This window comes from Monodelphis domestica, chromosome 2 (genome assembly GCF_027887165.1).
Source record: "Monodelphis domestica isolate mMonDom1 chromosome 2, mMonDom1.pri, whole genome shotgun sequence".
In the NCBI taxonomy this organism is placed as follows: Eukaryota; Metazoa; Chordata; class Mammalia; order Didelphimorphia; family Didelphidae; genus Monodelphis; species Monodelphis domestica.
This window is the reverse complement of record NC_077228.1, coordinates 543027759-543052064: the sequence shown is the minus strand read 5'-3', so window position 1 is coordinate 543052064 and position 24306 is coordinate 543027759. Positions and strand designations below refer to the sequence as shown.

Sequence of the window (24306 nt, the reverse complement as noted above, 5' to 3'; positions counted from 1 at the left end):
CCATCCATCTACCCATCTACCCATCCATCCATCCATCCATCTACCCATCTATCCATCTGTCCGTCCATCCTTCCATCCATCCATCCATGTACCCATCCATCCATCCATCCATCCATCCATCCATCCATCCATCCATCCATCTATCTACCCATCCATCCATCCATCCATCCGTCCGTCCATCTGTCCATCCATCCATCCATCCTTCCATCCATCTACCCATCCATCCATCCATCCATCCATCCATCCATCCATCCATCTATCTACCCATCCATCCGTCCATCCTTCCATCCATCCATCTACCCATCCATCTGTCCGTCCGTCCGTTCGTCCGTCCGTCCGTCTGTCTGTCCGTCCGTCTGTCCGTCCGTCCATCCATCCCTCCAACCCATGACTGACTAGGGATCTCCTCAGAAGGCAGCATCCCCGACAAGGGGCCGTCCAGCCTTTGCTGAAGGGGGCGCCCATCCCAGCGCAGACCAGCTCTCATTGGGGGGCCCATTTTCCTTGTGCGCGAGGAGCCCGCGCTCACCTCTGGGCGGCCCTCCCCTGGCTCCCGGTTCTGCCCCCGAGGCCAAGCAGAAGCAGGCTGACCCCTTCACCGTGCTCCAGTTGCTTTGCTTGGGTTCCGCCCTGGGTCGCTCCGAGGACCCCGCCGAGCCCCTCACGGATCTGCCGTCCCGACCGCTGGGGGTGACCCTGAGCCTCCGGGAAGGGGCCGCGAGACCAGCTGCGCCATCCCGCTCCGGCGTCCGGGGGCTGGGGGGGGTCTCCCTTTGAAGAGGCCAGACGAGGAAAGTGTGATCTCCCCGGTCCAGGCCGAGCCGGACTTTCCACTGACCCTGAGGGTTGGGCCCCAGAGCCTCCTGGGGAGGCAGAGGCCCGGCCCCAGGCTCCTCCGGGGCCTCCCTACCCTTAGCTTTGCCGGGGCCCCTGGGGAAGGCCGAGGAATGCCTGAACCAGTCAGGCGGTCAGTCAGCCGTGCCCTGCCAGGCGCTGGCCCAAGTGCCCGACCCCCCACGGAAGAGCCCAGAGCCCAATGGGGAGGGGGTGGGGTGGAGGTGAGCACGGAACGACGACGTCCAAAGGAGGCGTCTGCAGGACACACTCAGAAATGATGGCGGAGGGGAGGCGGCGGAGCGAAGAAGGAAGAGGAACCAGGAAATGCTGCTTAGAGAAGCCGAGGTGTGCCAGGAGCCTGGGAGGCCAGTGGGCAGAGCAGAAGAGGGTCAGTACTCCAGGCAGGGGCATGGCCAGAGGCGAGAGGTGGAGGGAACAGCCAGGACTGACCTCTGGATGGGCATCGCCACCTGCGTGGGCATCGCCACCTGCGTGGGCATCGCCACCTGCGTGGGCATCTCCACCTGCGTGGGCATCACCACCTGCGTGGGCATCGCCACCTGCGTGGGCATCGCCACCTGGGTGGGCATCGCCACCTGCGTGGGCATCGCCACCTGGGTGGGCATCGCCACCTGCGTGGGCATCGCCACCTGGATGGGCATCGCCACCTGCGTGGGCATCGCCACCTGCGTGGGCATCGCCACCTGCATGGGCATCACCACCTGCGTGGGCATCTCCACCTGCGTGGGCATCTCCACCTGGATGGGCATCGCCACCTGCGTGGGCATCCTCACCTGCATGGGCATCGCCACCTGCGTGGGCATCACCACCTGGGTGGGCATCGCCACCTGCGTGGGCATCATCACCTGCATGGGCATCACCACCTGCGTGGGCATCTCCACCTGCGTGGGCATCTCCACCTGGATGGGCATCGCCACCTGCGTGGGCATCGCCACCTGCGTGGGCATCGCCACCTGCGTGGGCATCGCCACCTGGACAGACGTTTCTTCGCACCCGCCGAGGCTCAGCTCTTTCCTCACGTCAGGAGTTGGAGCTGGTCCATCCCCCGTTCTGTAGCCAGGGAAGCCGAGGCCCAGGAGGGCACCCACTGAGGCCAAAGCCTTCCCTTTCCAGAGCAGGAGATGGATGTCCCCCCTCGGGGGCTTGGAGAGGGCCGATTGTGCCTGTGGCCTCTTGGGAGGGACGAGGATGAGAAGGGATTTGGGGAGAAGAGCAGCTGTGGGGGTGGGCACTTTGTGGGGTCCGGGGGGCTCAGTGGGGGCTCAGCCCGGGGTCCGGGGGCTCAGTGGGGGCTCAGCCCGGGGTCCGGGGGCTTGGAGGGAGCCCGGGGGTCTGGGGGCTCAGTGGGGGCTCAGTGGGGGCTCAGCCCGGGGTCCGGGGGCTCAGTGGGGGCTCAGCCCGGGGTCCGGGGGCTTGGAGGGAGCCCGGGGGTCTGGGGGCTCAGTGGGGGCTCAGTGGGGGCTCAGCCCGGGGTCCGGGGGCTCAGTGGGGGCTCAGCCCGGGGTCCGGGGGCTTGGAGGGAGCCTCGGGCCAGGGCCTGGGCTCTGAGCGGAGCCAAGAAGGTGGCAGTCCGAACCCCATTCCTCTTGGGGCGTCCCGTACGCGGGGGTTCCAGGCAGCTGGAGGAAGAGAACGAGGCGGTCGGGCCTGGCCTGGGACTTGAGGGGGGCCTTCCCTGCCCAACACCAGAAACTCCCTCCAGCGGCGCAGGGCAGCCCCTCGTCTGCAGAGGGGTCCCAAGAGCTGCCCAGAGCCCTGAGACGTGCTCAGGGTCTCTCCGCTGGCAGTTCAAGGCAGGACTTGAACCCAGGGCCTCACGGCCTGGCTCCCCACTGGCTCTCTGTCCTCGGTCGGTCGGTCGGCGAGCCTCCCCTGCAGCTCCTTCTGGAGCACCGACGTGGCCACTGCGGGCAGCACTTCCACGTGGCCTCGAGGACCTGATCTGGAGGGGGATCTCCGAGGCTTCGAGGCCAACCTCCTTTTCGGGGAGGAAACGGAGGCGGGGGCGGGGCTTCGCTCAGGTGGCTCGTGACGAGAGGTGGGATTTGAACCCAGGGCTTCCCGGGTGGGTTGGGCAGAAGGCGGCGTGGGCGCTGCTTCTGAAGGCCACCCTGATGCCAGCTCCTGCGCATCTCCGAGGGCTCCCTCCCTTCTGTGAGCAAGTGGGCCGGGCCCCGGCTCTGGGGTCGTGACTCGGTTTCCGCCTTTGCCTAGGGGTTGATCTCAGAGTTGAAGCTGCGAGGGGACCCCCACGTGACTCCGCTGCAGTGCCTGGACGACGACGACGGCGGCGACGATGACGGCGACGGGGTGAGTGCTGGGTGCAGGCTGCGGAGCAGGGAGGGCCGGGCCGGGGGCCCTCCGCGCCAGCCCCCCTTCATGGCTCTCTTCCCTCGACCGCAGGCGTCCGGGGACTTTGGGAGTGGCGCGGACGAGCAGGAAGGCCCCTCGGGGGCCCCCCTGGTGAGTCTGGGGGCGCTCGGGGAGGGGGCACCAGGCAGGCGCGCGGAGGTGTGTGCGCACACGGGCTCGCGGTCTCCAAGGGTCAGACGGGCAGCCACGACAGCCGCCCCGGGGCTCCCCAGGCCTCCCCGATAGCTCTGGGTAGGCCTTCGAGGCCCTTGTGGCTGGCCCAGCAGAGGAGCCCGCGGGACTGTGGGTGTTAGGCTTGGCCTTCGAGGCCTCTTCCAGGGCTCGAAGCCTGTTGCTGGGGGTTGGAGGGGGGCCGGCCCGGCTGGGGTCTTTGAAATGAGGCTCCTGGACTCGGTGGCCCCCCATCAGGCATGCTGCCGTCCCAAATGATTGCCTCTTTGGGGTGCAGAGGGGGACCCCCATCACAAATTCAGCCTTAAATCACAGAACCGATCAAGGCGGGGAAGAAAGGCAGGATGGGGGGTAGGGAGTGGGGGGGGAGCCACCAGGGAGCCTCGGCGCAGCCCTAGCTTTGGAGCAGGAGGGGAGGGGTCCGCCCTGGCTCTGGCTTCTCCTGGACCTCCAAGCTCCTTCTGGCCCGAGGTCTGATGGGAGACATTGAATGACTGGCTCTTGGCGGAGGAAGTACAGACATACAGCTGGCCTTTCAGGCTGCCACAGTGACATTCCTCCACCGCTTCCCCAAGTCTAGACAATCGCCGAGACAAGTTGAGCCCGGTTTGCTGTGTCTGCCCGTGTCTGGGGTGGGAGCGCTCTGAACGTTTAACAATTGGCTCTCTCAAGCCCTCTCCTGCCTCCAGCTCTGATGCTTAACCTGTGCAGCCCAGAATCACGGAGCTTCTGAGCCCCGCGACCCCGCGCTCTGCCCACTTCTCCCCATCCCGCTTCCTCCATCCGCCAGGCATTTTTCCCAGCAAGATTTTCTTTTTTCCCAATGACATGGAAAAAGCAATTTTTAACATTCCTTTTCAGTTCCAAATTCCTTCCCTCCTCCCTCCTCCTCCTTCCCCGAGACAGTAAGCTGTCTGATACAAGCTGTACATGTGCAATCATGCAGGACATGTTTCCGTATTAGTCATGTTGTAGCAGAAGACAGTAAAAAAACCACACGCCGTGGGAGGAGCCGTCTTCAGATCATGTGTCTGTCTGGGCAGACCACCAAGCGGGAGCCCGAAGATCCGAATCAGAACAAGCCGGAAGAGAAGGGCTCAAATGGGAAGAGTCCTTCCTTAAAGCCGCTCCAACCCTGACCTACTAAAACAAGATGGTGTTGTTGAAGAATGGACATAGACACAGACTCTCCCCTTTTCCTAAGGAACATGGCAAGAGCAGTGCAAAGACCATCATCAGAGTGATGAGTGAACAGGGGGTGGAGGGACAGAGTAAGAGGCGGAGTGGAGAGAGAGGGAGAGAGAGACAGAGACAGACAGAGTGGAGAGAGAGGGAGAGAGAGACAGAGAGACAGAGAGAGGGAGAGAGAGAGAGAGAGAGACAGAGAGAGAGACAGAGAGGGAGAGGGAGACAGAGACAGAGTGGAGAGAGAGGGAGAGAGAGACAGAGAGAGAGAGAGACAGAGAGAGGGAGAGAGAGAGAGACAGAGAGATGGGGAGAGAGACAGAGAGAGAGACAGAGAGAGGGAGGGAGAGACAGAGGGAGAGACACCCATTGATACTGCAGTTATTCCTCTTCTATTCTGGGCCATTCCTCCCATCCATCCAGCACCCTTTGGAGTAGCCGTCTCCCCTCCTGAGCTTTGATAGCTTGGCACTCCCTTCTCAGCCCTCCCACCTCATCTCATTCTCCACTGTTGTCCTCCTCAGTATCTGTCCTCTGAACCACTTTCTGGAATAGTCCTTTATACTCCCGAGTTTAGCATGGAATTCCAGGCTCTGTGGAGAAGAAATGTGAGGGAGCCGGGACTTGTGACAGCCCCAAGTGAGGTTCTACTGGATCTGGGAACATTTCCTCCTCCCCCCTCCCCCCTCCTCCTCCTTTTTCCAACTTAAGACCATGTTTTTCTCCTTGAATCCCTTTATGTCTCGTTGACTTCACTGCTGTTAGAAATCCCTTCAGCCCCGGCTTTCTGGGAGGCGCCCAGTCAACTGGCTCGAGGTGCCCTCTACTGCGGGGGGGGGCCTTGCCTCTGCCCCACCTGGCCGTTTGGGGGCGGGTGAAGGGGACCAGCTGACTTCCTGGACCAGCCCGGCCCTTGGAGCTGGGGGTCTGACGGACCTCGGGAGAGCTTGCAGGGAGATTGGGGCAGAGCAGACGCCCGGGTCTCTGGATGCCCGCCGTCCTCCTGGGGATGAGCTGGCTGCGGGCTGCTGCCTGGGCCCTGCTCGTGGGGCTGGAGCTCAGCTTCCCACCTGGGCTCTCTGAGCTCCTAGAAATGGGCCGACGGGAGGGAGAGCCCGGGCAGCCGGCCGTCTGTCGGTAACTGGCCTGGGTGGGCCCCAAGTGGTCCTTTCTGGAAGGGAGCGGCCTCGGCAGAGCCCAGGCTCCCAGGGTCCTACCAGGGATCAGATGGACACACAGACAGATGGGCAGACACACAGACGGACACACAGACACAGGCGGACACACAGGCAGACACACAGACACAGGCGGACACACAGACATGGGGCTTGGCCACAGCTGGCACCGTGACGTCTTGTTCTCTGCCCTCCCCCCGCCACCCGCCCCTCTTCTGCCCCAGGAGCCTCCCCTGTTGCCCGGCCTCCCCGTGCCGCCTCCGGTCACGTTTCCCCCCCTGGACAGCAGCTCCGTGAAGGTCCGCCCAGGAGCCGTGGAGGCAGAAGCAGCCGGCGGTAAGGCAGCCCTGGACGTGGCCACGGGGCGTCCCGGGCGGGGTCGTGCCTGGAGGCGGGGCACGGGGAGCTCCGCCCATCAGCCTTGGCCCAGGCCCTGCCAGCCACCAGACCGGGCCGTGCCTCGGTTTCCTCGTTTGGGAGCTGAGCTGCAGGGCTCCCGGAGCCGGGAGGTTCGTCCTTCGGGGGGGGCGGCTGAGCGGGTGCCCGTGGCCTTGCCCGGCACCCCCTGGCAGAGGGGGCTCCGGAGGAGGCGTCCGGGGGAGCACCTGGTCCGGCCGGCCGGAGGCATCCCACGCCGGGCCGGGCTCAGGCGTCTCCTCGCGTGGGCTGGCCGGGGAACGCGCTGCCCAGCTGGGCTTCGGAGGACGAGGGCAGGAGGTGCCCGTCAGCCACAGGCCTCCGTGCCTGGCAGCCGGCGGCCCAGAGCCGGCGTCGCCCTCTCGGCTTTCTCGGGGCCGCCTGCCGCGCCTGTGATCCCCCTCCGGGCCCGGCCTCTTGGCGGGGGGGCTGTGGGGGTGTAGCTGCCCCCCCGCGGCCAGGCCCGGGGGTCCTCGAGGGGGGGACGGCCCGGCCTGCACGATCATGGGGTGCCCCCAGGGGAGAGCCGCCTCGGGACAGGCAGCTTCGGCCTGGCCCTCTGCGGCCTGGGCGGGCGCCGGCCAGCCTGGGTCCTTGTTCTGGTTGCATAAAGAATCTGGATTCGGGCCTGGGTTCGAGCCTGCCCCTCTCTGGGCCTCTGCTTCTCCCTCACTGGCGTTTAGGGCGCTGTGACGGCGTCTGGGGAGGACCAGGCGGCGGCGGCTGCGCTGCCCCTGCCGCACGCGGGCTCCGTCCCGGCTCTCGTGGCCGAGATCCCGGCATGGGCCGGAGGCGGCCCCGGGGCAGACGGGCCCCTCGAGGCGGCCAGCCGCCAGCCACAGCCCGCCTTCGCTTCACGTTTCAGGCCGGCTCGACCGCGGCCGAGAGGAGGGGCCCGGAGGCACCGGACGGCCCGCGGACGCCCGACAGCCGGACAGAGCAGCGACGGAGGTGAGGCCCGGGGCCGCGGCCCTTCCCCTTCCTTCTCCCCGTGGCGGCCGGCCACGAGTGGACCCAGGTCTGCCACGTCTGTGGAGGGAGCGGCTGGGCAGGCCCCGCGCCCAGGCTCGCTGCTCCCATGGCCGGAGGGAGGGCGCGGGGGTCCCCCCGTAGGGCCGAGCCCTCAGGACAAGGGGGAGGGGCCGGCTCCCGGCCCGGGGAGCCTCAGCCGCTGATGGGCTCCCTCCGATGCTCTCCGCCGCGTGACCCTGGGCAAGTCATTTAAGCGGTTTGCCTCGGTTTCCTCTCTTGCAAAGTGAGGGTGATCAGCCCTGCAGCCCAAACGCGGAAACAACGATAAAGCATCCGGCACAGGGCTGGGCGCTCTCGTGGCAGCTGTCATGAGGCTCCGGCCCTCTTGGGGCGCCAGGGCTGGGCGAGCCCCGGTGGGGAGCCAGGTTCTGGGGCGACGGAAGGGAGCTGCTTGAACCGTCCCGAGGTCAGAACGGATCGACTTCTAAGCGTCATTCGCTGTTTGAAGCGGGCGGCTCGAAAGCTTCCCTTCTGGCCCTGGGCCGCCTCCGCCATTGCTGTGCCGCCCGGGCTCCGAGGGGCGTCTCTTGGGGTGTCTGCCGTGGCTCTGGGAGCGGAAGAGGAGTGGGCCCGGCGTGGCCCAGTGCCGGCGACCGCGAGCGCTTGGGCGTTGCCGTTCCCCTCGTCCTCCAGGAGGGTGGCCTGGAGAGGGCTTGGCAACGGGGGACACCCAGCGGTCAGAGGGGTGTTCAGCGCGGAGGGGGTGGGGGGAAAGCCGGGCCGCTGCTCAGGGCCGGACGCTGGAAGGTCAGCCGGCGACGTTTCCTGACGTGCCCTTGTCTGCTTCCCTCCCTAGGAAGGCTCCAGAAATCAGCCTCCGGCCATAAAGGGGCAGAAAGGTGAACCCGGAGCTCAAGGCCTACCCGGACCTGCCGGTCCCCAGGGGCCCGCAGGACCTGCCGTCCAGAATCCCGACGGTCCCACGGTTCATCGGATCCCTGGGCCGCAAGGACCTCCGGGGAAGAATGGCGAGCCAGTAAGCCAATGTTTCCTGCCTCCCTCCTAGTTCGGGGCCCCCCTCCAGGCCGGCGGGTCTCCTAAGCTTGGGCAACGGGGACTTCTGCCTGCTCATTTCCTGTTGGCCTCAGGCTGGAGTGGCCCCACCACGCAGGCAGGGGCCTTTGGGAGCCCATCCCTGGCAGTGGGCGGGCTGGAGCAATCACACTGGCCTCGCTGTCCAAGGAGGCGCCTGGCCTTCTCTCCTGAAGGGAGGGCATCGGCCCTCTTTCCCAGTGTCCGGGGACTCGAAGCAGAAGCTGCTCCTCCCGCTGGCCCAACAAGGCGTGTTGCTTTTCTCGGAGATATTTCCCAGCTCGTTGTTCTTGTGAGCCCCCTGCAGGGCAGGAGGAAATGGCCTCCTTCCGAGGCTCCTGCAACTGCTAACTTGCTCTGATCCGGGTCTTTTCTTCTACTCTAGGGCACACCTGGGAAGGATGGAAAACCCGTAAGTGTTTCTGATCGAACATTAAGTTAACCGTGGCGGGGGGGGGGAGCTTTCGGTCGGCTCCTCCTTTTGCACGTGGACTTGCAGTTTTCTCAGTGGCTCCTGGGCCGTCGGCACTCTTTCCCAAAGGGATTCTGGTTCCTGGGTGTAGCAGACACTTTCTCCTTTGGGTTCTCCAGTGACAGGATGTCGGCCGAGTTTGGGGAATCACTCTGGGACGTGTCTGATAGGGCAGAGCTGCTGACAAAGACACCGTCCCACTGAGCCAGGTCTATCGTGGTGTCCTGTGCTCGCCAGCCCAGGATAGGCTAGCAAGGAGTGCAGCGGGATGTCTGGGGGACAGGAGCTGGAGGAGCCACCAAAGGATCCCAACGTGGGCCTTCTGCCCTCAGGCTGTTCCGCAGGGATCCTTCCCCTCACTCACTCCATGGCTAGCCCGCTGCCTTTCTCCCTCACCCGTGTCATTCACGCCTTTTTGCCCATGAGTCGTCACTGGTGGTGATGGACGTCTCCAACAAGAGTTTACTGCTGCGAGGCCCCATTTGGCCCCAAAACTTGAAGAAAGGCCCTCCTCACCCTGCAGGCTGGCATGCCCGATCCCTGTGGGTCAGGCATGGGCACAGGCCACTCATGGCCGTGCCCGCACACCCTGGCAGAGCAGAGCCTCGAGAGGGCTGCTCCGGGCACCAAGGGACGCGTGAACCATGGATGTGCGACTTGCTGCGTCGCCCACCCCCAGAGTAGTCTTGCTTCCTTTCCCTATGGAAGGCCTCACTCGCAGAGGACAATGAGCATTATTTGAGAGGCCGCGGCACAGGCCGAGAGCGTGGACGATAGTCGCTGTCTCGTCCAGGCCTCTGCCTGGGATCCGTCGCCCCGGGAAGTTCGGGTGCCAACGTTCTGTTCTGGCTTTCTCCTCCTAGGGCGAGATGGGGCCTCAGGGCTTCCCAGGAACTCCAGGAGACGTGGGCCCCAAGGGAGACAAGGTGAGTCGGAGACACCCCGAGGGGCTGGGAGCACGGCTGGACAAGGGCGCTCCCTCATCCCAGCAGAACTGAGTCACGGGCGCACAGAGCCGGCCCTCCGCGAGCCTGAGCAGGGCCACATCCCCGTGACCCGTCTTGTTCTCTGTCCACAGGGAGATCCTGGCATTGGGCCGAGGGGCCCGCCCGGCCCCCCAGGGCCCCCCGGACCTCCCGGACCTATGTTCCGACCAGACAAGTTGGTGAGTCGCCCCTTTTTGGGCCATCGGTGTGAGACGCTCAGGAGGAGCCACCTTGGGCTGCCTCGAACGGGGAGACGGGCGGAGGATCCTCAGGGCACCGGCGGGCCCCTGGCCTCTCCCCTGCTCTCAGAGGGAGGCTTCTGCGGCCTGACAAAGCCCTGCCCCCAGCTGCCTCCACCTCCCTGAGGGGCTTCTTGACTCTGCAGCAGACCCTTCCCCAGCTGCCATTTTTCTGTGAAATTGGGCCAGTCAGATCTGTGCGCTGGTTCTGGTGGACTCCGTTGGAGGGGACCCCCCAAAGGGCTGAAAGTGATGGATGTGGGCCTGGGTTCGAGCGTTGCCTCTAGACACTTGCGGGCTGTGGGCCTGGGGAGTCGCTTCCCTGCGCGGAGCCCCCGTGCTGCTGACCCACTTTGCAGGGAACTTCCTTCCTCTGGGACAGCCCAGGTGTAGACCCAAGAGACAAAGGAGAGACCAGGGAGGGGCGCCCTCGGGCTTCGCCCCAGGGCCCGAGCTCTGGGCAGGGACCCCCGAGCCTTCTGGCCCCCAGGCCTGCCAGCGCCCGCCCCCTTGTGGGTGCCTCTGCCCCTTCCGTCCGGGTCAGAAGGTCCCCTTGTTGTCCCCCGGGCGTCAGCCATCCCGCCTGGCTGGGGCCTCGGTGGACCATCTTCAGCCGGGCGTTGCTGCCCCGAGGGGACGGACACCCAAAGTCTGGGGGCTCCTCCCCCCGCGCTCCCTCAGCCTCTGTCTGTCTGTCTGTCTGTCTGTCTGTCTGTCTATCTGGTGTAGACGTTCATCGACATGGAAGGCTCCGGCTTTGGAGGCGATGTGGAGAGCCTGCGGGTGAGTAGGCCTGGGCAGGGCTGGGGGAGCCTTGGGTCCGCCATCTTGGAGCTCCGCCCGGCCCGTTCTCGCTGCCCTCACACCCCCCTCGGGCCCTTCTTGTCTCTGTGCACCCTGCATGGGGGAATCAAGGCCCGGGTGGGACTTTGTCGATGAATGAATGAATGAATGAATGAATGAATGAATGAATGAATGAATGAACGAACGGATGAACGGATGAATGGTCGATTAAAGTAGGTCCATGCTCATTAAAGTCGGTCGGCTCAGGCATGGAAAGGAAGGGAAAGGCCCCTGCGTGGAGACAGTGGCTGGGAGAGCTGCTGCTGCTGCTGCTGGGAAGGGGCTGCTCCGGGGGCGCCCTGGAGAGCCGGGACGAATCAGGACGTGGGTTCGGGGAGAGTCTCGGGTCTGCCGCCCGTCGTCCATTTTCTCCTCCTTCGCACTGCAGGGTCCCAGAGGATTCCCGGGGCCCCCGGGGCCCCCGGGGGTGCCAGGCTTGCCCGGAGAGCCGGGCCGCTTTGGCGTGAACAGCACGGATGTCCCGGCGCCCCCAGGCCTTCCTGGCGTGCCAGGCAGAGACGGATCCCCCGGACCCCGAGGACCCCCAGTGAGTCCCTGGCCCTTCTTCCTCACTTCCCCCTCGGGGCGGGTTTGAACTCAGATCCAAAAGGCCTAAATGTCCATCCGTGGCTTCTGACACCCCCCGTGAGGCTGCCGCGGCGCCTCCCCTATCGGAGCAGGCTTGAGCTTGGCCCCTAGTGGACGGCTCGTCGTTCGGACCCGCGGCCTGGGCCATCCCATCCTGGGAGTCAGAGCCCTGGCTGAAGAGCCGGCCCTGGGTTCGAGTTCTGCCTCTGCCCTTCCCGTGTAGCTTCGGACAGCCCCTGGGCCTTCCTCGGGGAGCCCGGACTCTTCCTCCCTCTAAAGGGCGCTGCCCGTGCAGGCTTCCGCGTCTGCCCTGCTCCTGTGGGGCGGCCGCGAGGTCAGCGGGGCCCCCGGAGGGGAGCAGCCGCCCCGGAAGCTGTCGGGCGCCCTCTGATCTCGCCGGCCGGCCGGCTTGTTTGCCTGCAGGGCTCCGCAGGCCTTCCCGGGAAGGACGGACCGCCGGGGGCACGAGGCCAGAAAGGCGATCGGGTAAGGGGCCCTCTGGGGGGAGGGGCGACACCCGGGGGCTCTCGGCCTCCGGCTCCCCAAGGGAGAGGCTCGGACGAGGGAGAGTCCGGCGCGGAGGACCCTCCGGACTCGCCGCGGCCCTGCCGGCCGGCTCCTCCTGTGCGCCGGGCCGGGCCGCGGGGGGCCTCCGGGGTCCGGCCAGGCCCGCGGCAACTCCGGCCTTGTTGTCTTGGCAGGGCGACGCCGGCGCCGCAGGACCGAAGGTAGCGTGGAGGCCGCGCGGCCGCTGCTGGGGGTGTCCGAGGACATTCGCGCCTCAGGGAGGTTGGGGCGTGGCTGCCCCCCGAGACCCCCGCCGTGGGGGCTGCCGGGGGGCCTCGGGGGGCAGCCGTCGGGCCACAAAGTGGGGCTCCTCTGAGGGCTCCCCCGTCTCCGCGTCCTGCAGGGCGACAGGGGCGACGCCGGCCCAGACGGAGCTCCGGGAGAAGCAGGCTTGGCTGGGCTTCCGGGCCCCGTGGGCCCTCGGGGGCTGCCGGGGCCCCCTGGACCTCCGGGGCCGCCTGGCCCAGGCTGGGGTGCCGGATTCGTAAGTACCAGCCCCCCCTCTCTCCTCAGTGTCCCCCGAAGGCCCATGGAGAGTCGGGGGGCTCCTGGGCACTGCTCGGGCCTGGCCTGTGGGAAGCTCCGTGCCAGCTTTGTCCTGAGCCCGGCCGGCCTGCCAGCCTTCGGGACACGCTGTTGGGCCCCCCGATATTGGGCTCGGCCAGGGGAGCCCCTGGGAGAGGGTGAGGGGGGGTGACGGACACACGACCCCCCCGTCCCATTCCCGTCACACTGACCGTGAGACCTTGGGCCAGTCCCTTCCTTTCTCGAAGTCCCAGACGCCCCTCCGTCTTCGGGGCTCCGGTTCTGGGGAGGTCCAGCCTGCGTCTTGTCTCCCCAGGACGACATGGAAGGCTCCGGGGCGCCGTTTTGGACGGGCACACGCGGGGCCCAAGGCCCGCAGGTAGGTGGCGAGGACGCTCCGGGCCGTGCTCGAGCTGCCCGGAGGAAGCGGGGGCCCAGGCCGGGGGGTGCATCCGCCCCGCCCTGCCCTCCCAGAGAAGGGGGAGCAGGAGGGGCCGGAGCCGACCGGTCCCTGCCTGCGGCCACAGCCGCTCCCTTGCCTCCTGCTTCCACCCCGTCCGTCGGTCAGTCCGTCGGTTGGTCCGTCTGTCCATCTGTCGGTCCATCGGTCGGTCAGTCAGTCCATTGGTCCATCCGTTGGTCCGTCGGTCGGTCAGTTGGTCCGTCAGTCGGTCAGTCAGTCTGTCGGTCCATTGGGCAGTCGGTTGGTCCGTCTGTCTGTCTGTTGGTCCATCAGTCGGTCAGTTGGTCCATCAGTCGGTCAGTCCGTCAGTCGGTCCGTCTGTCCGTCTGTTGGTTGGTCCGTCTGTCCATCTGTCTGTCTGTCCGTCTGTTGGTCCATCGGTCGGTCAGTCAGTCTGTCGGTTCGTCGGTCGGTCCGTCAGTCAGTCCGTCGGTCGGTCAGTCAGTCGGTCGGTCCGTCGGTCGGTCACTTGGTCAGGCAGCACCACAGTGGTGTCCCATTGGGCTCCCTCTGCAGTTCTGAGCTCCCTTTGGCTCAGCCCCTCCCCCCTCCTTGGGGCCCAGGAGGCTCGGCCCGGAGCGAGCGCAGCCCTTCCACGTTGGGCGGCGCCATCCCTCCCGGGGCAGGCCGGCCACTGACGGGGTTTCCTTCTCTCCTCCGCAGGGGCTGCCTGGATCTCCGGGGCTCAAGGTCAGGAGCATTTGGTGAAAGTCATGAGTGTGCAAGTGTGTGTGCGTGTGAGTGAGTGTGCAAAGAGTGTGACTGTGTGAGGCCACTCGGGACGGGGAAAGATGTGGGCGATTCTGGACTCAGGCGTGGGGGGGGGGCCCTGAGGACGGGGGAGCCCCTCGGCCATGAAAGGAGCAGGGAGCGCCCAGGGCTTGGGTTCGAGTCCCGCCCTGGGGAGTCTCTTGCAGGGGAGGGAGGGGGTCACCGTCCTCACTGGCGGCTCTCTTCTGCTCTGTCCGTTCAGGGTGATCAGGGGACGGACGGACGCGCTGGGGAAAAGGTGAGGCGCCAGGCTGCTGGCTTCAGGGCTTAGGGGTGCCCCATGGCCCTGCGGGCGTGGGAAGCACTGTGGGAGGTGGCCGGCACCCCGAGGCCTCGAATGCCGAGCAGAAGGGGCAGTGGGGCAAGTGGGTCAGGCTGGTGCCTTGGGGAGCCCCTCCCTGGATTTAGGCTCAAATCGCCCCCTGCCCCCCACTCCCAGGGCTCCTCTGGACAGTGGGGGAGGGGCCTGCCCTGAATCCCTAACCCCAGGGGCAATCCCAGCAGCCTCCCTGGAGGCGGTGGGCCATGTAGGAGGTGGGAGCCATAGAGGGGAGCGCCAGAGGCGGGGGGTCCCCGGATTTGCCCCTTCTAGGAAGGGCGCACCGGCAGAGCGAGGGGCCGCGCGCTCACCCGTGTGTCCCTGTCCTTGTTTCAGGGTGACCCCGGCTTTCCTGGCCTGCCTGGGAGGGACGGCCTGGCGGGGCCTCAGGTAATGGCTGGGAGGGTGGCTGGGGGGCTCGGGGGATGGAGCCGGGCCTCGGGAGGTCCCGGGGTCCGCTCTGGCCTCAGACAGTGCCAGCCGGGTGACCCTGGGTGAGTCCTTTACCCGCCTAATGCGGGGGGCTAAGACGCAATTGACTGAGGAACCAGAGCGGGCAGAGCCCCGGGCCCGAGGGGCAGGACGGGGCAGCCTTCCTGGGCCTCAGGCTGCTCCCCTGTAAGGGGGGTTTGGGCTGACCTCCCCATCTCCCTGCAGGGCCCCAAAGGGGAGCCGGGAAGCCCCGGGCAGAAGGTAGGGGTGCTCTTTTGTCCTTTGGGGCTCTTGTGGGCCTCGGGGGGCGGGCGGGGGGCAGTGCCCGAGGGTGGCGGGGGGTATGTGGGGGGCAGTGCCCGAGGGTGGGGGGGGCGGGCGGGGGGCAGTGCCCCAGGGCAGGGGGGTGGGCGGGGGGCAGTGCCCGAGGGTGGCGGGCAGGGGGCAGTGCCCGAGGGTGGGGGGGCGGGCGGGGGGCAGTGCCCGAGGGTGGGGGGGCGGGTGGGGGGCAGTGCCCGAGGGCAGGGGGGCGGGCAGGGGGCAGTGCCCAAGGGCGGCAGGGGGTGGGCAGGGGGGGCAGTGCCCGAGGGCGGTGGGAGGTGGAGGCCGCGCCACCGTCCGAGCACACGAGGGCTTCGCTGCTTTCCTCTAGGGAGAAGCAGGGCACGACGGTGTGGGGCAACCCGGCCCCCCCGGCCCCCCCGGGCCCCCTGGACAGCTGACCTTCGTCTCCGAGGACGGGGTAAGGAGCGGCTCCCGGCGGCCGGACGCCTGACGGGGCTCTTCGGTCCCCCAGCTGGCAGCACGAGCCCCTGGCGGAAGGCAGGGCCGCCACGTGGCTGCCTCCTCGGCCCGGGAGAGCCTCACGGCCCGGGCACGGGACGGGGCGGAGGGTCCGATCGGGCCTCGCTCTTTCTGCCTGGCTGACCTCGGGTGGCCTCTGGTCCTGTGGCCGTAAAGCCAGGGGCCAGAGGAAGGGACGGACACCCGCCGAGGACTAGTGACCGCTCCGGGGGGCGTCTCACGTCTGAGCAAACAGAATCAGTGCAGCCCCTGCCCGTCCCCATGCCCAGGACCTCTGGGGAAACTGCCGGGGCTCAGGCCGGGAGGTGCCAGGCGCTCCCTGTGCCCGGTATACTGCCCGGGGCTCAGGCCGGGAGGTGCCAGGCGCTCCCTGTGCCCGGTATACTGCCCGGGGCTCAGGCCGGGAGGTGCCAGGCGCTCCCTGTGCCCGGTATACTGCCCGGGGCTCAGGCCGGGAGGTGCCAGGCGCTCCCTGTGCCCGGTATACTGCCCGGGGCTCAGGCCGGGAGGTGCCAGGCGCTCCCTGTGCCCGGTATACTGCCCGGGGTCCGGCCGTGCCCTCTGGGGTGGACAGGGGAGCGCCCCGTGGCCCAAGCGGCTGCCTCGATGGCAGGGTCGGCGGGCGCTGCCCTCCTCTAGCGGCCTTGGAGGCGTCCCTTGGCCCCAGGCAGCCTCGGCCCTCCTCAGAGCAGCTGCAAGCCTCCGAATGGCCGCTAGAGGCCGCCCGGGAGCTGCCGCGTCCGCAGCTCCCTCACGCCTCTCTTCCAGGGCCCCGCCGGACCCAAGGGAGATGTGGGACCTCGAGGCCCGCCGGGCTCCCCGGGAGCCAAGGTAGGGGCATCCGGGGCCGCGGGGGCGGGCAGGGCCTCCTCGAAGAGGGCGGGATCGTGCCCCGGGCCGGCTCCGCCCTAACCCTCGGCTCTCCTTCCTTCCGATGCCAGGGGGAGAAGGGCGAGCCTGGCAGCGCCCTCTCACTCGCCGCCAAAGGAGAAAAGGTGAGAACAGGCGGGCACGGCGTCCCTCGCCGGAGGTGCCAGGCGCTGGGGCGGGCACTCAGTCGGGGGGAGGGAGCCCCGGAACGTCGGGAGCAGGAAGCGTCCAGATGGGCGTCTGGCCGTCCGCAGCGCCGTTTCCAGGCTCCTCGTGGCAGCCTCCTCGCTCTGCCCTTCGTAGCCGCCCGCCGGGGCCCCCCAACGGCCATCGAGGGCTGTCCGGGAGCCGGAGCTGCTGGCTCAAACCCGCCCCAGAGCCGGGGCCCTCTGGGGGTGCGCAGCCTGGCGCGGGGTGCGGGGCTGCCCGGCCGCTGGCTCCTCCCTGGGCGCCTTGGACTGGCGTCTGCGGGGGGCGTCGGGGTCGAGCAGCTGGGCAGGAGGGCGACGGGCAGGGACGAGGCTCCTCACGCCGCCTGCTTTTCCTTGCACAGGGCAGCCAAGGCTACAGGGGCCCCCCGGTAAGTCCTGAGCGTCCCCCCACGGGCCCTTGGCCTGCGCACGAGGGCCCCGAGGCCCCCCATTCCTGGGCTTGTCCCCGGCTCCCGTGCCAGGGATGGAGCCCGCAACGTGGGGGGTGAGGGCGGGCCCTTCCGCTCGACTGCAAAGCAGAGGCCGGAATTCCAGGCTTTAAGGGCCCTGCCAGGTTCCAGTGGCACGGCCTCTTTGAGCCTCAGTTTGCTCCTCTGTAAAAGGGGGGGCTGGTCTTCAGGCTCCCCAAAGGCCTTTTTGGCCGCCTGGTTCCCTGGTCCTCTGATGTGTTTGTCCTGGAATGAGGCCAGCCCTCCCTCCCTCCTCCCTCCCTCCCTCCCTCCTCCCTCCCTCCCTTCCTCCCTCCCTCCCTCCCTCCTCCCTCCCTCCTCCCCCTCCCTCCCCCCTCCCCCCTCCCTCCTGGTGATCCTCGGCCTTCCCTCCTTTAGGGCCCGTATGGACGTCCTGGGCACAAAGGGGAAATCGGGCTTCCTGGAAGACCAGTAAGTGCCCGTCTGTTGCCAGTCTCTGCCCTCCTCCTCCTCGTGGGTCCCCCAAGCCCCGACCTGCTCTTGCTGCCAGGGCCGGGGCAGGACGTCGTGCAGCCCAGCGGTGGCCCGTGCGGGCGCCCTCCTGCCCCCGGTTCCCGCCGCGGAGCCACAGCAAGGCCGCGCGGCGTTTCCTTCTGCGGGGACGCTGGGGGCCTTTGCTCCGGGCCGAGGCGCCCGCCTTCCTCCGGGTCTGCACGGGGGCCGCCGCACCCTCCGGGGTGCCGCGGGGGCCCGAGGGGCTCCCGGACGAGGAACGACGGCGAAGCTGGCTCTCACGACCCGCCTGTCTCTTCCAGGGCCGCCCGGGCATGAACGGCCTGAAGGGGGAGAAGGGGGAGCCCGCAGACGCCCAGGGAGGCCTGGGGCCGAGGGTACGTCCGGGGCTCCGCGCCGGGCCGTGGGGGGGATGGGGAGGACGAGAGTTGGGCCCGAGCCCTGGGCTCGAGTTCGGGTTCTGCCCCACAGGACTTGCACGGCTGTGGCCCAGGCCCTCCCTTCCCTCGGGTCTTTGCCCCTCTGGAGAGGCGCCGCGGAGGGGGGGGAGGGGATCCCGCGGCTCTCCTCGGTTCGGGGAGCCTCGCCGCCGGGGGGCCGAGGACGGGGCCGCCGTTCGCTGCACGAATCTGGGGGGGCCCGACGGCCGGCATCGGCCCCAGCAGGTCCAGGGGAGGCTGACGGGGCCCGAGCGGCACCCGGCCAGAAGGGAGCCTCCCGGGGGGGCAGCCCCAGGCCTGGGAGAGACCGAGGCCGGCGCCTCCTCCCTCTTGGGCATCCCTGGGCCGGGCCCTCATTCCCTTGTTCTCCTCCTCCCGCAGGGCCCCCCCGGACTCCCGGGGCCCCCCGGCCCCCCGGGCCCTCCCGGCCCCCTCGGAGCTTCCTTCTACGACAATAATGTGAGTAGCCCCCCCCCCCCGGCACCCCCAAGCCAGCCTTCCATGCCTCGCAGGGCACCTCCCGGAGGCTCCGAACGCTGCCTCCGTCTCCTCACCTGTAACGGGCCCGTGTGGCGCCCCGGCGAGTCAGGATTCTGGCTGGCCGGGCTCTCGGGCTGGGCCCACAGCACCCCCTTTGTCCTCCCCAGGGATTTCTGGAGCCGGGCCGCCCCGGGCCCCCCGGATTGCCAGGTAAGGAGCCTGGGGCGGCGGCGGCACGCCCGCGGGGGGCCGGGGGGCCGAGCTGCCCAGCCCGGCTGGGGAATGGCGGGGCGCCTCTGCCCGCTCTGAGCCCCCCTGCCTCCCGCCCCAGGTTACCAGGGCCCCCCCGGAGCGAAGGGCGAGAAGGGAGAAGCAGGACCCGCGGGGCCACCAGGTGAGCCTCCAGTGAGGCCATTGGCGAGGGGAGGGGAGGGGCTGTGAAGAGGGGGAGGGGGAGGCCATGTGGGGGGGAGGGGCTGTGAAGAGGGGGAGGGGGGAGGGGCGAGGGGGAGGGGAGGGGGAGGGTCTTGTGGAAATGGGAGCTCTGGGCCCCTCATCTGCCCGTCTTGCCCCTCACAGGGATCCTGCCCTTTGACTTCAGCACCTTGGTGGGACACATGAAGGTGGGTGACCCTCTTCTCCCTGGCCAGCCCTCAGGGCTCCTCTGGCCGGAAGTGGGCACGCGGGCTCTGGGGCGGGGGGGAGGGGGACCCCTGGGCTTCTGTGCCCCCGGCCCTTGACCCCTCTGTCCGCCAAGGTGTCGCCATCTCCCTAGTGCCCGGGCGGGTGGCCTCTGGCAATGCCAGCCTGTATTGGGCACCTCCTGGGCGTCAGGCCTGTGCGGGTTCTGGAGTCAGGAAGTCCTGGGTTCCAATTTGGCCTCAGACACTCGGGGTGACCCCTGACGAGCTGCTGCTCCTCAGTTTGCCTGTCTGTAAAATGGGGCTAATTGGCACAGCTCAGGGGCTCCTGGCGAGGATCCCAACGTAGAGGAAGCCCTCGGCCAACCGCCCTGTGCTGGAATGGACAGGGTGGGGGCGGGCAGGCAGAGACCAGTTTGGCCTGGGCCTCAGAGTCCATAGGGAGCCATTGAGAGCTAGTGAGCAGGGGGCAGCCTGGCGCCGCAGCGGATAGAGTCAGGCCTGGAGACGGGAGGTTCTGGGTTCCAACCTAGCCTCAGAAAGGCCCCCGCTGTCCTTGACTGTGATGCCCCCCAACACGAGGCCCCTTTCTGCCCGCAGGGGGAGAAGGGAGATGGAGGCACCAAAGGGGAAAAGGGTGAACCTGGCACTGGCGGGTTCTTCAGCTCTGGAGTCCCGGGCCTGCCCGGCCCTCCTGGGCCCCCGGGGTACCCTGGCGTCCAGGTAAGGCTGAGCCCCTCCCCCATGCCCCCCCAAATAGCACTGTCCTGGGCCCTCCAGGCCCTCCTCAGCTCTCCCTTGAGGGCAGTGTGGTAGGACCTCCTGGGACCTTCCAGGGCAGGCAGATGGGGATGCTGGGTTGTGGGGGCTGGTTCTGTCCACTCCCAGTCCAAGCCGGCTGCCAGGTCATGGCACACAGGAGGGGACAGGCGAACTGACCTGGCCAGGGAAGACCCTCCCCTTCTCTCGACACCTTTGGCCCCTTCCTTTCACTCTGGAGGCTCTCCAGGCCTAAAGCTGCCCACCTGTGGCACCTCGCTGAGCCTCGCAGGCAGCATCCTAAAAGAGTGGGATTGTGGGAGAATCCCGCCTGGTATAGATTCTCCTCAGGGCCCACATCCAGCCTCCTAGGGCTCATGTAGGCCCTCAGGAAAGTGCTGAATTAAGTGGATTTCTGTCTGGCGCTGGGGTCAATCTGATCACCTTGGCCACGGTGCCCCTCTCTGAGGGTGCCCAGAATAGAAGATCCCTAAATAACAAAGAGCTGGCAAAGCCTGGGGAGGAAACAGAGGCCCGGGAGCTTGCTTCAGGCTGGAAAAGTGCTGCTTCCTGTCTAGCCCAACCTCCTGCTGAATGGGATGCTGCTGCGCTGCTGGCTCAGATCCAGGCTGTAATTGTAGCTCATGCATTTCAGATGGGTGACTACCATTCCCAGGAGCCCTTCTGAGCCTGTCCCCGCTGCTGGCACTGCCAGACGATGCCTGTGTCTCCCTGGCTGCGTGCCCATTTGGTCCTTCAGGGTCTGACCCCCTGCAAAGGCACAGACTAACAGCACCCTCTTGGGGGCTGTGACTGGGTTCCCTTTGCCTTCATGCCTGTGGTCACCTGGGGTCACCCACTGCCCGGGCAGTGTGGGACAGACCTAGCGGCTTCCTCTTGCTCTGACATTGCTTGTGGAGCTTTCAGGCTGGGATGGCATGGACGTGCTTCCTGGGAGCCTGACTTCAGGAAAAGCCAATGCGATGTGCTTGGGTGTTTTCCCTGTCTCATGCCTAGGGTCCCAAGGGAGACAGCATCAGGGGTCAGCCCGGCCCCCCGGGGCCTCAGGGACCTCCAGGCATAGGCTATGAGGGACGGCAGGGCCCCCCTGGGCCTCCTGGGCCCCCTGGACCACCGTCATTCCCAGGACCCTACAGGCAGAGTGAGTCCTTTGGGGTGGGAGCATTCTGAGCATGGCCCAGGGCGGGAAGTGTGCAGCTGGCCCGGGGTGGGGGGGTTCTTCCTGGGGAAATGGGCCTCCTTCTAGGAACGTCTCTCTTTCAGCTATCAGTGTTCCTGGCCCCCCAGGGCCCCCAGGGCCCCCTGGCCCTCCAGGGAGTTCAGGGACGTCATCAGGGGTGAGTACTAAATTCAGGCCTCCTCAGGGACACTCCCAGGCGAGGACCACCTAGAACAAGCGGGCTGGGTTTGGGCTGGAATCAGGCCTGGGGGGGCCCACAGGCAAGATGGTGTCCTGTGAGGAAGTGAGCTGGGCCCAGGGGAAGCCACTCTGGGGCTTTGACAGGGGTGCCCCCTCCCCGTTTGTCCTGGGGTGCCCGCCGCCTCGCCCCCTCCCCCTCTGAGCCCCGAATCCCTCCCTGCTCCGTGGCCGCACCGCCACGGGCTCGGGCTTGTGTTCGCAGCAGCTGAGGATCTGGAACAGCTACCAGACCATGCTCAGCCGGGCCCACGAGGTGCCCGAGGGCTGGCTGCTCTACGTCTCCGAGCGGGAGGAGCTCTACGTGCGTGTGCGCGCCGGCTTCAAGAAGGTCCTGGTGAGTGCATGCGGGGGAGGGGGACCCTGCCCGAGGGCCGCCAGAAACGCCAGGACGGCCCGGCTGCGGGGGGTGCCTCGGGGTGGCATCTCGGCGAGGAGGGCGTCAGGGCTTCGGGCTCTTGGAAGAAAGGCTCACCTCGTCTGGGGGCTAACATGGGACCGACGGTAGCCCGAACCTGGACCCCTAACTGGTCCATCCTGGGAGCCGGCGAGGCTTGAGTTCAAATGCTGCCTCTGACACTCAGGGCAAGTCCGTCATTTGCCCTCTGTCAGCCTCGGTTTCCCCATCTGTACGATCTGGGGTTCTGTCAGGAGGAACTAAGCCCTCCCTGCGGGCGCCTCAGCTGTCGCCGTCACTCGGGGAGCCGAGGGGCAGCGGAGTGAGGCGGTCGTGGCGCCCCTCAGGGGCCCCGACCTTTGCCCCGTCCCCCCAGCACCCAGAGAACGTGCCCAGGCCCTAACGACGGCACTTCCTTTGCAGCTGGAGGCCCGGCCCGTGCTCTCCCGAGGCTCGGTAAGTGCGCCGGCCCCGGGGGCGGGCGGCAGATGTGCTGGACGGGGGCCCGCCGGGCCCTGCCAGGCTTCTGAGCGCCTCCGGCTCTTCCAGGATAACGAGGTGGCCGCCCTGCAGCCGCCCGTCGTCGAGTACGCCCCGGGCAGCTCGGCCCCGGCTGGCTCCCAGGCGCACGCCGGCGGCCTGCCCTACCCCCGGCGGGACTCTCCCCCCTCGACCGCCAAGCCCTGGAGGGCCGACGACATCCGGGTCGACCACCCGCGACTGCCCGAGCACGCGGGCCCCCAGCCGCCCCATCCGGACCGCCTCCCCGGCTCCCACGGCCACGTGCAGCCGCCCCAGCCCACGGCCCCCGCCGGGCATGCCCACCACGACTTCCAGCCTGCCGTGAGTGCCAGGGCAGCCCCGGGCGGGCACCCGGCCTCCCTCCGGCCGCCTCCGCCTCTCCTTGGGCCCGGCCGGGCCCCTCGGCCGCCCTCGGCTCCCCTCCCCTGTGCCTGGGCAGCCCCGGGCGGGCACCCGGCCTCCCTCCGGCCGCCTCCGCCTCTCCTTGGACCCGGCCGGGCCCCTCGGCCGCCCTTGGCTCCCCTCCTTGGGCCCCTCGCCCGCCCTCGGCTCCCCTCCTTGGGCCCCTCGGGCCCCTCCCCTGTGCCAGGGCAGCCCCGGGCGGGCACCCGGCCTCCCTCCGGCCGCCTCCGCCTCTCCTTGGGCCCAGCCGAGCCGTCGCCTGCCCTCGGCTCCCCTCCGCGGGCTCCCCCAGGCCGTGCCCAGCCCGGCGGGCGGCTCAGGGCGGCGGCTCTCGCTCTCGTTGCAGCTCCATCTCATCGCTCTCAACAGCCCGCAGAGCGGCGGCCTGCGCGGCATCCGGGGGGCCGACTTCCAGTGCTTCCAGCAGGCCCGCGAGGTGGGCCTGCTGGGCACGTTCCGGGCCTTCCTGTCGTCACGCCTGCAGGACCTGTACAGCATCGTGCGCCGGGCCGACCGCCATCACGTGCCCATCGTGAACCTGCGGGTAGGCGCGGCCCTGGGCGGGGGGCGGCAGAGGGTGGAGGAGAGCCAAGGCCGCCCCCGCCCCCCGCTTTACAGAGAAGGGGGCTCTCGGGGTCACGTGTGGGAAATGGGGCTTCCTGGCTCGGGTCCGGCTTGCTTTCAGCCCAGGGAACCCCCCAAACGGTGCCTTGTCAGAGGGGGCTCTCAGACCCCCCGAGCTCCGGCCAATGGGCCGCCTCCCCCCCCCCCCCCCAGGACGAGCCGCTCTTTGACAACTGGGAGAGCCTGTTCTCGGGCTCCGAAGGCCAACTTCCGCCCGGCGCCCGCATCCTCTCCTTCGACGGCAGGGACGTGCTCCAGCACCCGGCCTGGTGAGTCCTCCCACGCAGGCCCACAGGCGGCTGTCCGTGCCCGGCCCGAGGCCCGCCGCCCGCTCCTGTGAGCCGCCCGGAGGGTCCGGGACGCCAGCCCCCCCCCGTGCCCCCCCCCCCCGTGCCCCCCCCCCGCCGGGCCCGCCCTGACGGCCTCTCGCTGCGTCTTCCAGGCCGCAGAAGAGCGTGTGGCACGGCTCGGACCCCAAGGGCCGCCGGCTGACCGAGAGCTACTGCGAGACCTGGAGGACCGACCGCGGCGGCGCCAGCGGCCAGGCGTCCTCCCTGCTCTCCGGCCGGCTGCTCGGGCAGAAGGCGGCCGCCTGCCACAGCGCCCTCGTCGTGCTCTGCATCGAGAACAGCTTCATGACGGCCGCCTCGAGCAAGTAGGCCGCCGGCCGGCCCACAGCGCGCACCCCATGTAGCCGCGGAGCAATAAAGAGAAACCAAAGAGTGGACTTCCCCAACCGTGTCCCAGCCTCGCCGCCCCTGGGCGCCCGCCGTGCCCCGCTCCGTCTGCCCCTCGAACCCTGGGCCGGAGGGCTCCCCACTGAGCTGGGGGAAGAAAAGGTTCCCTGAAGGCTCCTTCTTTGCCGCCCTCCCCTCCCCTCCTCTCCCCCTCCTCTCCCCTCCCCCTCCCCCTCCCTCCCCTCCTCTCCCCCTCCCCCTCCCCTCCCCTCCTCTCCCCTCTCTCTTCCCCTCCTCTCCCCTCCCCCTCCCCTCCCCCCTCTCCCCTCCCATCCCCCCTCTCCCCTCCCCTCCCCCTCCCCCTCCTCTCCTCCTCCCCCTTCCCTTCCCTCTCCCCTCCCCCTCCTTCTCCTCTCCCCCTCCCCCTCCCCTTCCCTTCCCCCCCCTCCCCCAGTTAGAGCTACAAAGACCAGCATTGGTGCTTTCCTGGATGGGCCGCTCCTTCCTGGTGCCCCGCCCCCTCGAGCTTCCCTGGGCAGAGCGAGCACTTGCGGAGGGGCTGGGGCGGCCGAGAAGGCCTGAACCTCCAGGGTCCGAGTGGAGGTGAAGCGGCCTGGCCTCGTAGAGGGTCTTTCCCCCGGGAAAGGCCAGCCAAGTAGCGGCGGCCCC

General features: G+C 68.2%; 1 protein-coding gene across 6 annotated transcripts in view; it reads left to right on the top strand.

The window, feature by feature from the left end:
• Positions 1–23687, top strand: part of COL18A1 (collagen type XVIII alpha 1 chain) — a 65184-nt gene extending 41497 nt beyond the window's left edge. For 4 of the 6 annotated variants that reach the window (XM_056814480.1, XM_056814478.1, XM_056814476.1 and 1 more), the window contains 37 exons: positions 3073–3168; positions 3262–3321; positions 5987–6098; positions 7045–7130; positions 8008–8187; positions 8629–8655; positions 9579–9641; positions 9794–9880; positions 10670–10723; positions 11172–11330; positions 11795–11857; positions 12073–12099; positions 12282–12422; positions 12780–12842; positions 13590–13616; positions 13900–13935; positions 14353–14406; positions 14674–14709; positions 15101–15190; positions 16021–16083; positions 16194–16247; positions 16676–16702; positions 17162–17215; positions 17560–17634; positions 18079–18156; positions 18345–18387; positions 18509–18571; positions 18757–18800; positions 19419–19541; positions 20595–20739; positions 20862–20935; positions 21221–21352; positions 21836–21868; positions 21962–22255; positions 22683–22880; positions 23114–23229; positions 23403–23687. In XM_056814480.1, the coding sequence (XP_056670458.1) occupies positions 3073–3168; positions 3262–3321; positions 5987–6098; positions 7045–7130; positions 8008–8187; positions 8629–8655; positions 9579–9641; positions 9794–9880; positions 10670–10723; positions 11172–11330; positions 11795–11857; positions 12073–12099; positions 12282–12422; positions 12780–12842; positions 13590–13616; positions 13900–13935; positions 14353–14406; positions 14674–14709; positions 15101–15190; positions 16021–16083; positions 16194–16247; positions 16676–16702; positions 17162–17215; positions 17560–17634; positions 18079–18156; positions 18345–18387; positions 18509–18571; positions 18757–18800; positions 19419–19541; positions 20595–20739; positions 20862–20935; positions 21221–21352; positions 21836–21868; positions 21962–22255; positions 22683–22880; positions 23114–23229; positions 23403–23619 (3294 nt within the window). In that variant the 3' untranslated portion in view covers positions 23620–23687. The remainder of the gene's footprint in view (positions 1–3072; positions 3169–3261; positions 3322–5986; positions 6099–7044; positions 7131–8007; positions 8188–8628; positions 8656–9578; positions 9642–9793; positions 9881–10669; positions 10724–11171; positions 11331–11794; positions 11858–12072; positions 12100–12281; positions 12423–12779; positions 12843–13589; positions 13617–13899; positions 13936–14352; positions 14407–14673; positions 14710–15100; positions 15191–16020; positions 16084–16193; positions 16248–16675; positions 16703–17161; positions 17216–17559; positions 17635–18078; positions 18157–18344; positions 18388–18508; positions 18572–18756; positions 18801–19418; positions 19542–20594; positions 20740–20861; positions 20936–21220; positions 21353–21835; positions 21869–21961; positions 22256–22682; positions 22881–23113; positions 23230–23402) is intronic. The other 2 variants (XM_056814477.1, XM_056814481.1) reach the window with 1 other exon arrangement.
• Positions 23688–24306: the final 619 nt, after the last annotated feature.